This window comes from Grus americana, chromosome 3 (assembly GCF_028858705.1).
Source record: "Grus americana isolate bGruAme1 chromosome 3, bGruAme1.mat, whole genome shotgun sequence".
Classification (NCBI taxonomy): Eukaryota; Metazoa; Chordata; class Aves; order Gruiformes; family Gruidae; genus Grus; species Grus americana.
In genome coordinates this window covers 46182778-46196029 of record NC_072854.1, presented here as the reverse complement: position 1 = coordinate 46196029, position 13252 = coordinate 46182778, and the positions used below count along the sequence as shown (strand labels likewise).

General features: G+C 34.3%; 1 protein-coding gene across 1 annotated transcript in view; it reads left to right on the top strand.

Annotated features, from left to right (window-relative positions):
• The window catches only part of ASCC3 (activating signal cointegrator 1 complex subunit 3), a 276779-nt gene that overhangs the window by 184892 nt on the left and 78635 nt on the right, over positions 1-13252 (top strand). Inside the window, exons 18-22 of the mRNA XM_054820094.1 lie at positions 2051-2215; positions 3061-3147; positions 5404-5580; positions 7757-7982; positions 11693-11847. Of these exons, the coding sequence (XP_054676069.1) occupies positions 2051-2215; positions 3061-3147; positions 5404-5580; positions 7757-7982; positions 11693-11847 (810 nt within the window). The remainder of the gene's footprint in view (positions 1-2050; positions 2216-3060; positions 3148-5403; positions 5581-7756; positions 7983-11692; positions 11848-13252) is intronic.

Genomic DNA, 13252 nt, shown 5'->3' with positions numbered 1-13252 from the left:
GAAAATGGCCAAAATTCATGATGAGTAGCAAGAAGAAAAAGTGGAAGGAAAAAGTGGAGTAACTGTGAGTGTCATATTAGTGAAGCCTGTGGTATGAATTCTAGGCATTTTCTCATCCTTTTAGGGTTCCAGAGGAAAGGTGGCTGTTTGTTGGGTTTTTTTAAGGTAACACCTTTGTTTTCTCCTCTTTTTGGTTCCAGTCTTTGGTGTTCCCACAGTTAAGCAAAGCTTTTTATCCCATAAGCCGTATGTTTATGTTTAGAACATCTGTAAAAGTTAGAGGAGCTTGTCCCCAACACTTCTTTGTTAGCTAGAGAAAACAATGTGAATAATAATGTACTTTATCATGCATTCTTAACTTTCCATATGTATACTCCAGACCTGCTCCGTTTCTTCTTGTGGACATGCCAAGGCTCATTTTTAAGAGTATGGCTTAAAGCTGTTCTAGGCTGGATCTTTTACTCTGTGGGATTTCTAATTATGCAAGTTCAACAAGAAGGGTACTAACCATGGATTCTCTAGACTGGAATATTGTTTCACAGACTTTTAAAGTTAGTGACTTTTCCTTTAAAGTTAAAACCTTTGTATTTGTAAAAAATGTTAGTCTACTGTTACAGCTTTAGCTTTTTTGTATGTAAGGCAAAAGATTGGCAGGTAATTAAGGCTGCCAAAGGAGTAGGAAAGTGTTTTGATATTTTTTTATTTTTTCCCTCCTCTTTAGTTTTAAGACATGTTAAACATCTGGCATCCTGATCACTTTTTTTTTTTTTGACCACCTCTGCTCTGAAATCTGACCTCAATGCATGACTTACTACTGAGAAAAGCACTCTAGACCTTTGTCATCTTAGCTTTTGACTTGAAACTAAGGCAAGCCATAACTAAGGAGAAACAGCTTCAGAGTAAGTGGCAAGGCAAGGAATATTAGGAACTAGTCTTGCAGCTGCTTTGTGAAGATGGCCGTGTTCGTCTGCAGCTTCACTGAGCTCAAGATGAGGTATAGCGATTCTTAAAGCCTGTTCTTTTTTGCAGTCTTGGTCATACATCTCTGGTGCAGATTTACCAAGAGGGCTGGTATGACTTACTCTGTAGGAAATCTGAACTGTACAAGCCCTGAAATAAGAACACTGCCTGTGGGCTAGAACACAGGTTCAGTCTTTTCAAATTTGGTGACTAATCGTTGCTTGTGTAATTAGAGCCGTATCTCAGGTGCACATATACCAGAGGGTTAACATGACTACAAATCCCTTTTCACCCATCCCTGTCAGCCTGGGTATCCCAGGTGAATGATGTGGAAACACACAATTATACAGCAGTGCCACTCGGATGGGAGTTTTGCCCAGTCTTGTATGTACTAATGCGATAATGTACATTATTACTCGAACAAAACGTCCAAGTTCCTGAACTTTTATATGAATAGAAGTGGTATTGGGCACAGCAACTCCTTGTGTGCTTTTAACGTGAATGTTTATACGGTACGTCTATAACTCAGTAATTAGAATATCCCAGCTGACATACCCAAAGCTTTTGGGGACGTTAGAGGTTTTTTGCGAGTAAACGTTTCAGCCATCCAATTTGAAGCTTATTCTATTTGGGATGCAGTTAAAGCCCTCCTCATGTCAGATACCCAGGTAAGGTATATCTTCAGCCATTTTCATAAATAGGAGATACCAAAAGATGGCATGCTTTCGTGAAGTGATACAGTAATGATCATTTCATGAAGAATTGTTATCACCAAAACTTCTTTCAAAAACTTCAGTGCAAATTTATTTCATAATCATGCTACTGTTTCATAAGTAATATTAGTCTATATTGTATTGATAGTCTGAAAGCATTGTAAAAGAAATATTATTCTGATTATTTTGTCCTGTACAGACAGTTCTGGTGAATAATGTCAATGTAACTGTTATTAGTGAGATCTCAGGGAAATCTTGACTTAAGTATACCTTCCTTTTATTTGATTTCTGGCTTTCTGTGACTGGGTTATCTCAATAAAATTATTTATTTAACACTTTTTATTTTATACAAATAAATGTGTGCTTTTCATATCTAGATGGATCCAGGTCTAGAAAAGCACAGAGAACAATTGGTAATTGAAGTCGGCAGAAAACTGGACAAAGCCCGCATGATTCGCTTTGAAGAACGAACTGGCTTTTTTTCTTCAACAGATTTAGGCAGAACTGCCAGCCACTACTATATTAAATACAATACTATAGAGGTAAAATATGATGTTCTATTTCTGGGTTTTTTTTCTTTCTTTTTGAACCTATACCTAAAATAGTTGTAAGATACTACAGAATATGTAGCTGATTTGTTCAATATATTTTCAAATCATATTTATCAAAATGGGGAGAGAGGAAATACAGAGGAAAAAGAAAGAAACTAAGTATAAAGCAATACTGAAAAATTAGACTTGGTGTGAAGTGAGATTTGAAATTTCTATAGTCTCTGCCTTCTTTTAGGTGGATTATAAGAAACATTTTGATATTTTGGTACATGATAGCACATTCAAGTATAGGGTCTGATAACATAAAAGTTTTTCTGCATGAAAATCCTATCAGGTTGCCAAACTTAAACAACTTTTGGCAGATTGTGTTGTAAACATGTAAGGAAGATGCATTTGTACAAAACTTTGTAGTATTGGAAGCTTGATTTGATGTACATATTCTTCTTAAAACCTTTCTTTTGTAGGAAATAAGTCTTTTTCTTGAATAAAAGCTGAAGACTTGGTATTCATAATTTTTAACTGTTTACTGTCGCTGTGTAAAATTATTCTCATGGTTTTATTCACTCAAATATGTCCTAGGCTACTTTTGAAATGGCCGTAGCTGGCACGTCTCTTGATTTTGGGGTGCCCAAGTTTCAAGGGACTGTTTTTCTGAAAGTGCTGAGAAGTCATTCTGGAAATTGTTGCTGTTGAAATTACATCACTCTGGTCTTCTAATAACTATCTTACATTTTAACCTTACATGCCTCTTAAAATCTTGGTTAATGTTTCTTTCTTTTGTGCTGTTGGTATATTTTTATTTTCAATGTTAAATCAATTAATTTTATTTTTAATAGACTTTCAATGAATTGTTTGATGCTCATAAAACAGAAGGCGATATTCTTGCTATAGTATCAAAAGCTGAAGAATTCGAACAGATAAAGGTAAAGTTGTATCCTTTCATACAAAGAATATGTCTTAGAACTAGACACTTCTGTAGTACTCACTCCATAAATAGTGTCTACAGACCCAAGCTTTGTTAAATATTAAACCATTAAAAAATGTTTTCTAAGTAGGCATAATTGCCAAGAACTATATATGCTCTCACTCAAATTTATATGTAGTTCAGCTTGAACTACAGTGCACGTTTAATAACTAGTTATGGATCTTTGGGAATTCCTTTTAAATGCTTTTAAGAACTGTTCAGCTCCTCAATTATTAACAGGTGAAGATAAGTGTCCATTGGAATGGCGCACCCAAGGATGAGAGAGTTTTTCTGTTTGAAGTTTAAACCATTATTAGATATCTCCCCGAACAATTTCCTTTATCAGAAATGAGGCAGGACTCACTGAAGTTAACTCTGTGATATACTTCATGCAGGGAACAGTATTAGATTAGTGGAATGATAAAGTCTGATAAATTATTTTCAAATTTGAAATCTAGAAAGCTGTTGTAACAGATTTTGGTGTGCAGGCTAGAAGATTACTGTACTATCGTACTCAGTTCAATTCCAACCCCCCTTTTTGCCTCCTGTGTGGGTAGGACACAAGACAATACACTGCAAGCTGGCATGAGCTTGTTTGCCCGTGCTTCCATCTCACAGAGGTACGAGCCAGGCTCCACAGGGTTTATTAGCTTGGGCTCATTGCCATTTTACCACAATTACACAACTTTCAGATCAGAGTTGGCTCTCATTCACCTGGCTCTGTGAGCTGGCAGTGTGAATCCCTCACCATCTACATATTTACATATTTGCACACATTGTCTAAGTATTACCATCTCTTTATCTAATGGAGAAATTCTATTTTGCTGTAATCTCTTCTATTATAGAAGATAATAGGCAGTGAGGTTTCACAGTGATACATGCAACGTTTTCCAAGCTAGAAGGGTTTTTTTATGATAGTGATATTGCTTTGCTAGGTCTAAATTTAGCGTAATTGAATATTTAAAAGAAAAGCATATGGAAAATATGATGTGATATGTTTCTATATTTGTAATAAAGTTAGTAGTGATGCTTCTTGACTAAAGCATAGTTTTTCTAGTTTGCTTTCTCCGATTTGCATAGGATGGCATCAGTGCAACATCATTTCCAGTTTTTTGTGATTTGTGTGCTGTGCAGCTCCGAATGTCAAAACTAGTAACTAGATTTCACAAGAATAACTAAAGATTTACCCCTCTTGTGGGATACAATTTGTGACTTTTGTTAATATGAATCATGTCTCCGTAATGCCTTTAAAAATTCTGTATTTTGAGATAGGTAAGTCACCAGTAGCTGAAATACAGATCTGGATTTGACCTGTACTGTGCTATGCAAGAGCAGAAAAAATTATCAAAAATGCTGCTGTAAGCAGAGCATAATATTCCCGTGACACTGGAGTCATCTGTGATGGTTGTGTCCTTCATCCTTTTCCTTCCTGTAGGACCAGTGGCTGGATAGTTGGGGATCTTAACCCAATTGTCTTAGGGTCTTTTATATGTCAGGTAGTCAGGTCCAAATGAAAATTACTTTCAGCTGGTTCCCTGCAGGGACCAAACATTTACCCTCTTTAAATAAGTTTTACACTAACAGACTATCAGTAAATCAAAGAATATGTAGATTTATGCTGGTTTTGCCATGTAAGGGTCATCAGTTAGAATTTGAAATGTTATGCATTATTCAAACCATAGATATGAATATTTCTTTACTCATATTAAGACTTAATCTTATTAACAGTGAAAATTTTAATATCATGAATCATAGTACTTCACAGTTTTGAGTTAAAAATGTATTATGCCACATGCAAACTATGTAACTATAATGAATACATTTAATGTTAATTCAAGATTGCCCTAATCCAGATGGACAGAGGTTTTACTCTGGTCAAATAAAAAATGAAATCTCATCAGATGAAGGATGGTAGGGTCAGAAGATTCAATTTTTGTGGCATATCAAATTTTTGTATGTCAATGGCAACCTTAATAGATGGTGATGAATAATAAAATGTAATTGTGTCACTATTAAGATAGTTTCAATTATGATCTATTAGCTACATTGTGGAAGATGATGGTTTGCTGCTTTTTTCTTCTTTTTTTCTTTTTTCCTTAAAACTAGAGACTCCATTTAAAAAATACATAACTATGTTACAAGGAAAATTTGATTTCAGTGTAAAAATTTTTATCAAATTGCTCCAGCCTCTTCATAATGTGTAATTGTGTTTTAGGTAAGAGAAGAAGAAATAGAAGAGCTGGATACCTTACTGAATGATTTCTGTGAACTTCCTGCTCCAGGAGGTGTGGAAAACAATTATGGAAAAATAAATATCCTCCTTCAAACATATATTAGCAGAGGGGAGATGGACAGTTTCTCCCTTATTTCAGATTCTGCGTATGTTGCACAGGTAAAACTAGTATTTTTTACATATCTATTGCTGTCTTCCGCTGTTTTCATGCTCCCAAATGTTTACAATTATGTAAGTAGGCCTTGCTCTGCAAACATTTTTGTACATTTTTATGCAAATTGATTTGAAAATCAGAGCCTTATGTGTGCGCGCATGTGTGGTATAATATTTGAGTAGAAAAGATTTGCAAAAGCCTACCTTGGGAGACTATTGCATTTTTTTGTTAATTATGAATGTCCTTTTTGTTCATATTACCCCTGTAGATCATCTTATATTTAGTAGTTCTAATTGTGGTTGTACAGAAATGTTATTCTTAACCTACTGGGTTTTCTTCTAAATCTGGAAAACTGTTGCAATCTATTTTTATGTTTGGTGTACTTTTATACTTTGTTCCACAAAACATAATTCGTGTTGTATTCACATTCCTTGGTTTACACAAGATAGATGTGGTATTACAATTTTATTGCTAGACATAATCATGTAAATTTACATATCAGTCTACATGTTTGTTTGTCGGCTTAATTTGATACCTGAACAGTTGATAGTTACACAGCACGTTTAGTTATTACACAGAATAGTAAGAAAACTGCAAGTCTGTGACACAGAACTGCCTGCTTACACAACTAGAGCCCATCTTAGAAAAGGGTGTTGCTTTAAAATTTAGAATTCTGGATCCCAAAGAACTCAAAGCGACAAAATGCTTTTAGACAATCCCAGATGTGCAAAAATAATGAATGTATAAAACAGATAAGAAAGTTTTACCTTTTAGCCCCTATGTCTCTCTCCTTTTTTTTTTTTTTTTTTTTTTTTTAAATAGTGAGCAACATGTTGCATTGAATCATTTTTGTCTCATCCTTACAAAACCATTTGGGAAAGAATTGATTTACTGTAAAATTGCATTTAGTTGGTGCTAAAGATGAGAGTTAAATATTCAAAAGTATATATATTCTTCAGCAAGATTTTCATACTATCATTACCTTCTTCAGAAGTGTTTACATTTCATAGCACGTATGGGTATAAATGAGAAAATTCTGAAATCATTACACACATCATAAAAATCGTGGTACTTGCACAGCAAGATCATTTTCAGTATGATTCTTTTAATCTTTGCTTTCAAGACAATTGCTTTTATTTGTCTGTCTCAATTATAGCATTTTTTGTGAGGCAACATGGTCGTCTTCTCAGATCTTCATAAATTGTACATGTGGAACCAGTGCTACAAATTGTGATTATTTTTTTTTAATTGGATAGTGATTATTAAGAAAATCATTCAGCCTTTCTAAGTAAAAGAAATGTGCTTCTTTATTAACATATGCTTCCTATCATGACCAAATAATTTTCTATTTTTTATTCCTGTTGGCATTGCAGAGCCAGTAGAGAATGGTCGTGTTCTATTCAATGAATCAAGAACAAAATTGCTAATCCAGGCATAGTACTGCTAGACAAAAAAAAAAAAAAAAGAAAAAAAAAGGGGGGGGGGAAACCCACCAAAAACGCCACAACTTCATAATACAGTTTGATAAGTCTATGTAAAGAATTTCATAACATCCTTATGTTTTCAGGATAAGACTGACCTCATTCAAGCTTATGTTAATAATGAATTTTCCAAGTGCAAAGCAGATTTATACAGTTTGGTTATACAGTAGTCTCAGAAGATAGTAACGTATTTAAAAACCATCACTACTGTTAAAGTTCTGTGTAAATGTTGTGAAATTCAGTGTGAAATGAGATGCTATTATGGAAGCACAACTGAAGTGAAAAATTAAAACTTGAATTTCCATATAAACTGAGTTTTCAGGTGTATATTACCTGGGGGGAGAAGGAGGAAGGTATTAAGTACAGTAAGTGAATTTGTTTCAGAAGAGATTGAGAGACAATAAATTTAGAACTCCCTAATATTAGAATAACCGTGATCAAAATTCTATGGCAGACTTGACACTACAACTTGAATTAGTTGCACATCTTTCTTTTCATAATTTCTGAAGGTAATCATGAGGTAGTTCTGCCACTAGACAGTGGTGGAAAAAATAAAGTTTTCAAGAATATTTGAAATAAGTTTGAAAAGAAAAATCTATTGTCATGGTTTGTCAAAGATGAGTCTATGGGATCCTTTTCATTTTACAAAGAATACTTGTGAGAATTACAACATTTTTCCTTTTTTTTTTCCACTCTCCAGAATGCAGCTCGTATTGTTCGAGCTCTTTTCGAGATTGCCCTTAGGAAACGTTGGCCTGCAATGACATATCGACTACTGAATCTCAGCAAAGTCATTGACAAGAGGCTGTGGGGCTGGGTTAGCCCTTTGAGACAGTTCTCAGTGTTACCACCATCAGTCCTCTCAAAGCTGGAAGAGAAGAATCTCACTGTAGACAAGATGAAGGATATGAGAAAAGATGAAATAGGTGAGAAATCAGCAATGCTGCTCTTCTTAAACTGTTAGTAATCAATGAGCAAGTTAGGATTAAATCTGAGCCATTCATTCATATACCCACTCTGGTCTGGAAGCCATGTAAACACATTAATATGGTATTGTGGCCTGTCCAATAAAGAAGGTTTATTCAGTCTCCACAGCTTGTAATATGGCACAGCTTTGAGCGTAAAGCTAGCCCATGTCCTGCCAACCCCAGAACACATGTGGAATGGAGATGTATGTTGATATGTATTTACATATATGTGTGTATATGTACATATATACATATTTATGTTGACCTGTGCTTCCCTTCTTGCTCACATTGCATAATACACTACTATAAAAGACACCTATTTACTTTTGCCAGTTGGCAAAATATGGCCTTTTTTTTAGTGAAATACAATTAACGTGAAAAAGAATAAAAGCGGACTATTATGTCCTGGTATACTATCAGTAAATGGCCTGCTTCTGAAACACTGCATTAATTTTCATTGAACATGGAGAATTCATTGTCACTGGTGTCATTGCAGCAAAACCTTAATGGAATTTTTTAAAGGATTTGACACTTCGATAATGAGAAAATCCACAAGCCTACTGATAGACATAAAGACAATTTCTAGTATGTGTCTATAAACTGTTGTGCATAAACTGTCCACCAGCTGGTTGAAGTTGGAAAAAAAATTTCCTTGTAATGTATTTCTTTTTCCCATTTTAGTGTATTTTTTCTTATTTGGGTTCTCTTTGCACCTGTTATTGCCAGATTGTTGAGAAACAAACTGCTATTTTTTAAAAAAATCTAATTTTACAACAAAAATAAAATTCATAGTCACAGCTTTTTAGACATTATGACCTCTGACTTGATATTTCTCTTATTTGACTAGAGAACTACATTCCTAAGTTAGGAAACTTTGCTACATAAAGTTGAACAAATATATAAGAGTTTACAGAATTAGAGGCTATGTTTTTATTTAATAAGTTAAGACAAAGGACTATGAGACAATTTTAAAAGCTTACTTTAACTGTGCATTATAATATATAGTAATTTTAAATGTATTAAAAATATAACATTTTATTTTAAATGCTAACATTATTGTGCTTTTCTATTCAGAAGCATTATATTCAGATTTGTTAATTTGTTGTGTATTTTTACAGTCTTTTTAGTACTTAATATTCCTTTCCATTAATTGTATTAGTGCTTTTTTTTTTCTTTTCTTTTTTTATGTTTCTTTCTCCCCATACCTGCCCTTCAAGAAGCGAGAAATTTTGTGTTAAAATACAAAACCAGTTTTGCTTTCTTCAACGTAGTGGAACTAGCATTGACAAGATGGAAGTGTATCAATATATACCTATTAAATGTCTAGTTTTGTTTTATATTAACTTAGTTTGAAAGTAGATGAGACTTGGGATTTGCCTGTGAAAATAGGCCATTGCTGACTATATGTAATGATGTTTCATGCTCTTCAGACTTATAAACATCAAAGCAAGTTGATCTGTGCATCTCTGTGAACTGCTGTTACACAGCATACTTCTTCACGTCAAGCCTCTCTGGCACCAAGGGTGTGAAGGAAGTGCTGGCCTGGCAGCCACCTTATTTCTATTTGAATTCAAAGCCACGTCAAAGTGAGAAAAGGCACAGCTTCCAGGTGCTGCCTTGTTCTCTGACTCCATAGGACTGGTTTCAGTCTTAGCGTTTCTTCCCTTTTAAATCTTATTGTGACATGGGAGACAGAATAAGAAAGACAGGAGCTAGCTGGCTAACTCAGGCCATGGCCTAGGGAGAGAGAAGAGCATCTGATGGGTGCCAGCTTTCCCAGTGAATGAAGAGTGTGTTGCGTGCACAGATCCTGGATTCCCCTGTACCACAAATTGGTCAACACCAGCCTATGTGCTATTGCAATGTAACCATGGAGCTTCCGGAAAGCCAAGAAATTACTGTGTTATCTGAGAGAAACAGTCCTGGTGTTTCAGAATACAGATGACAATCACTGTGGAAGAAACAAAATCTTTGATTCTTTTCTTAAACGTACCTATTTTCTCGAATAGTCAGCTTTTATTCATGAGGTTTCAATATTTCTTAAATGCCGTTGGTAGTTTCTCATAATGTGACTATTTAAAAAAAAAGGCGGGGGGGAGTTTTATAGTATTTTACAGAAATTGGAGGAAGAGCCTTATTTTCCCTTAGCAGGTACAAAACCTCAGTGCTGACCTGTACAAACACAGAAGTTCACCTCACACATCGTGATACAGAACGTGATTTTTGGCATGAAAAAGTGTACTTGCCTACTTAATCTTATTGAGTATTGAGTCATATTTTTGAATATTTGGCACTTACCTTTAACACAGTTTCTGAAGTTTCACCTCGAATTACAGAAGCTAGTTACTGTGCAAGTACGCTATAATACTGCATGTATCACCAAGTTCTACCAATATAATTGTTTTGGGTTTTAATAATCCAATTGCTGGAGGTGCACTTATTTTACCAACTGCAAATTAAGCTGGTTAAATATGTGTTAAACCTTTTTCATTAGGGATTTGCTTCTTAAGCAAGATCACCATTCATTACTTCGGAGTATATTAAACACCTGTGTGAGACAAAATCTGCCAGTCTGTCAAATAAGAAAAGCCAAAGAGGGAAAGTCAGGATCAATATAAAAAAATTGGCAATTGCAAGATGTTATGCTCCTAAATTTTGTGCAATAGCAAGAAAAACTTTATATCACCTTTTCACTTCGCACATAATGCAAATAATAGGATTTCTTCTCTTTTTTTCTTTTTTTTTTTTTAATGGGAATGCATGCACAGGAACCACATAATGATATCAGAAAATATCGGTAGCCATTTATAAGGTAGCTTTTGATAGTGACTACTTATGACCATAACAATTTAAATTTAAAATATGCTCCACATAATTATATAAGCAATTTCAGTGAAAATGTGATAAATCAACCTTCTTTTCCTAAATAAGCTAGAAGTTGCAGTATATTTCAGGAAAAAAAGAAATCACTGCTACATACTTTGTTTTATATTTAAAATGAAGAGCAAGAGAACAGAGATTTCAGCTGTAAAATATTTTTTTAATTAATATAATGACTTTATTGCCTCAGTTACCATGACTGTGATAGAAAATAAAAAACATTGCAACATTTAGTTTTTCCTTTGTCTCAGTTACACACTGGTGTATCTTGAAAGATCAGAGCTGCTGAGAAATGTTTACTAGTTGCATGCATTTTTAAGCTATTAACTACCTTTATTCAGTTTTATGAAAAGCGTTCTGTGTACTTTGAATCACTACACAGGAATTGTACAAGTTCAAATGTGTACCCTTCATTAAGTAAAAGGTCAGTGTTCATGCTTTAAAAAAGAACTATATGGATTGGTAAGAGTCTGGTCAAAAAGTCAGTAAAGGAAAGAGAACTAGCTTGACATAATATGTTTTCAGTGTGAATTCTTAATAGTTATTTTAACCCCTTAGTCATAGCCAACAGGGGGGTTAATACTGATTTTTCTAGGCTCTAAATTGCTAATTCAAGTTAAGTATTACAAAATATTCAGACATGCCAGGTCAAGAGAGTCAGACATTTACGCACCCAAGAGCAAAACAAGCAAGCAGTAATACTCCTCTCTAAAAGCCTATTTGAAAGTCGGAGCTGTATTATTTTTTCTGGAAATGCAAATTTGTTACACCTGATGTTTTCTTGGCAGGTCATATGCTGCATCATGTGAAGATCGGGTTAAAGGTAAAACAATGTGTCCATCAAATCCCCTCCATCATAATGGAAGCAACGATTCAGCCAATCACCCGCACGGTGCTCCGAGTTCGGCTGAACATCGCTCCTGACTTCACGTGGAATGATCAGGTAAAAAAAAAAAAAAGGAAGTGGAAGAAGGATAGGATGCATTAGTTTAGCTTCAGTAAAGGAGGTGATCACAGGGAGTCCATAGATGTTTAGATAAGGAAAAAAAATACTTATTTTAGCTAAAAGCCAAATTTGATAATAGGAATGGAATGACCTGTAAGACTTTTGTAGAAAAAGGCACCCAAAGATCATCTTTTTATTTCTGTTCATTGTTACAGGATTGCACTGTTTATAACATGTTCAAGCAAGTGCTTATACTGAATATTAATAGTAGTAACACAGAGATTTGAATTATATGCCCAAAAAGGAGAAGCAGGAAAAAGGGAGACAAGAGATGGCTCTGTGAACTATGAATGAATGTCGAATGCAGAAAGTAAAGCCTTGAAATACAGTTCATGTCTGCCAAGTTCTGCTGCCCTTTATGGCTTTACCAATGTACATTCACAAAATCAATGCCTTTTTTTCTGTTGGGACTTCTCTAAACAGAAAAACTGATATATGTTTGGAATTTGATGATTGGACTTGATGATCTTAGAGGTTTTTACCAGCCTTAAAGATTCTATGATTCTATGAATTATATTCATCTATATTTTATGGTGCAATTTATATGAAAGGAGTTGCACTCGTTGCAAGTTTAGATATACCCACACCCTTTGATTCAGAAATCTGTTCATTAGAAATGCATTTAAGATAAATCTAACTGAAATACAAATGCCCACATGGGGGCATTGTATTGTTGCTGGTACTTCTGAAACTTTCTACGGAAACAAGGCAAAGATACCTCAATGGGCAAGCATATTTTTCTTTTTTTTACGCTTTAGGCTTAAGATACATTATTCTGAAAGGTGGACATTAAGTATCTGTTCTTTTGTTTAAAAATAATTTTTAAATCCCTTAGATTACAAAGTTACCTTAATCACAAGTAAATTAGAGTTTTATTCCACAAATGTTTAGATGATTTTAGAATTTATTTTCCCTGCCTAAAGGCTTTTTGTTTTCTTTTAGAAGTTTCACCAATTTAGCTTGGTGAAATGAATGGGAGATTAACAATCAAAATGTATAAAGTTAGACTTTGTTTGCTGCATGGATTTATTACAGCAATATTTTAATGGATTCCTAACATGAATTATAACATGAGTTATCTTTTGCTGCCTTATTTATGTGCAATACTTCAGAAGGCAAACAGGCATTGCATTTTAGGATTGAAACAAGTTTTTGTTATTCAGTCGTTCATCCATCTTACCTGTAATCTATTAGACAAAAAAACCCACAACTGTTCTTCATACTAAACTGTATTTTAATGCAAAGTAATTTCTCATTCCATCTTTACATTTTTCTACAAAATTTAAGTGGTTCTATATTTTTACAAATTGAAAAGGGGTCCGCACAGAATTATACTCTCTTA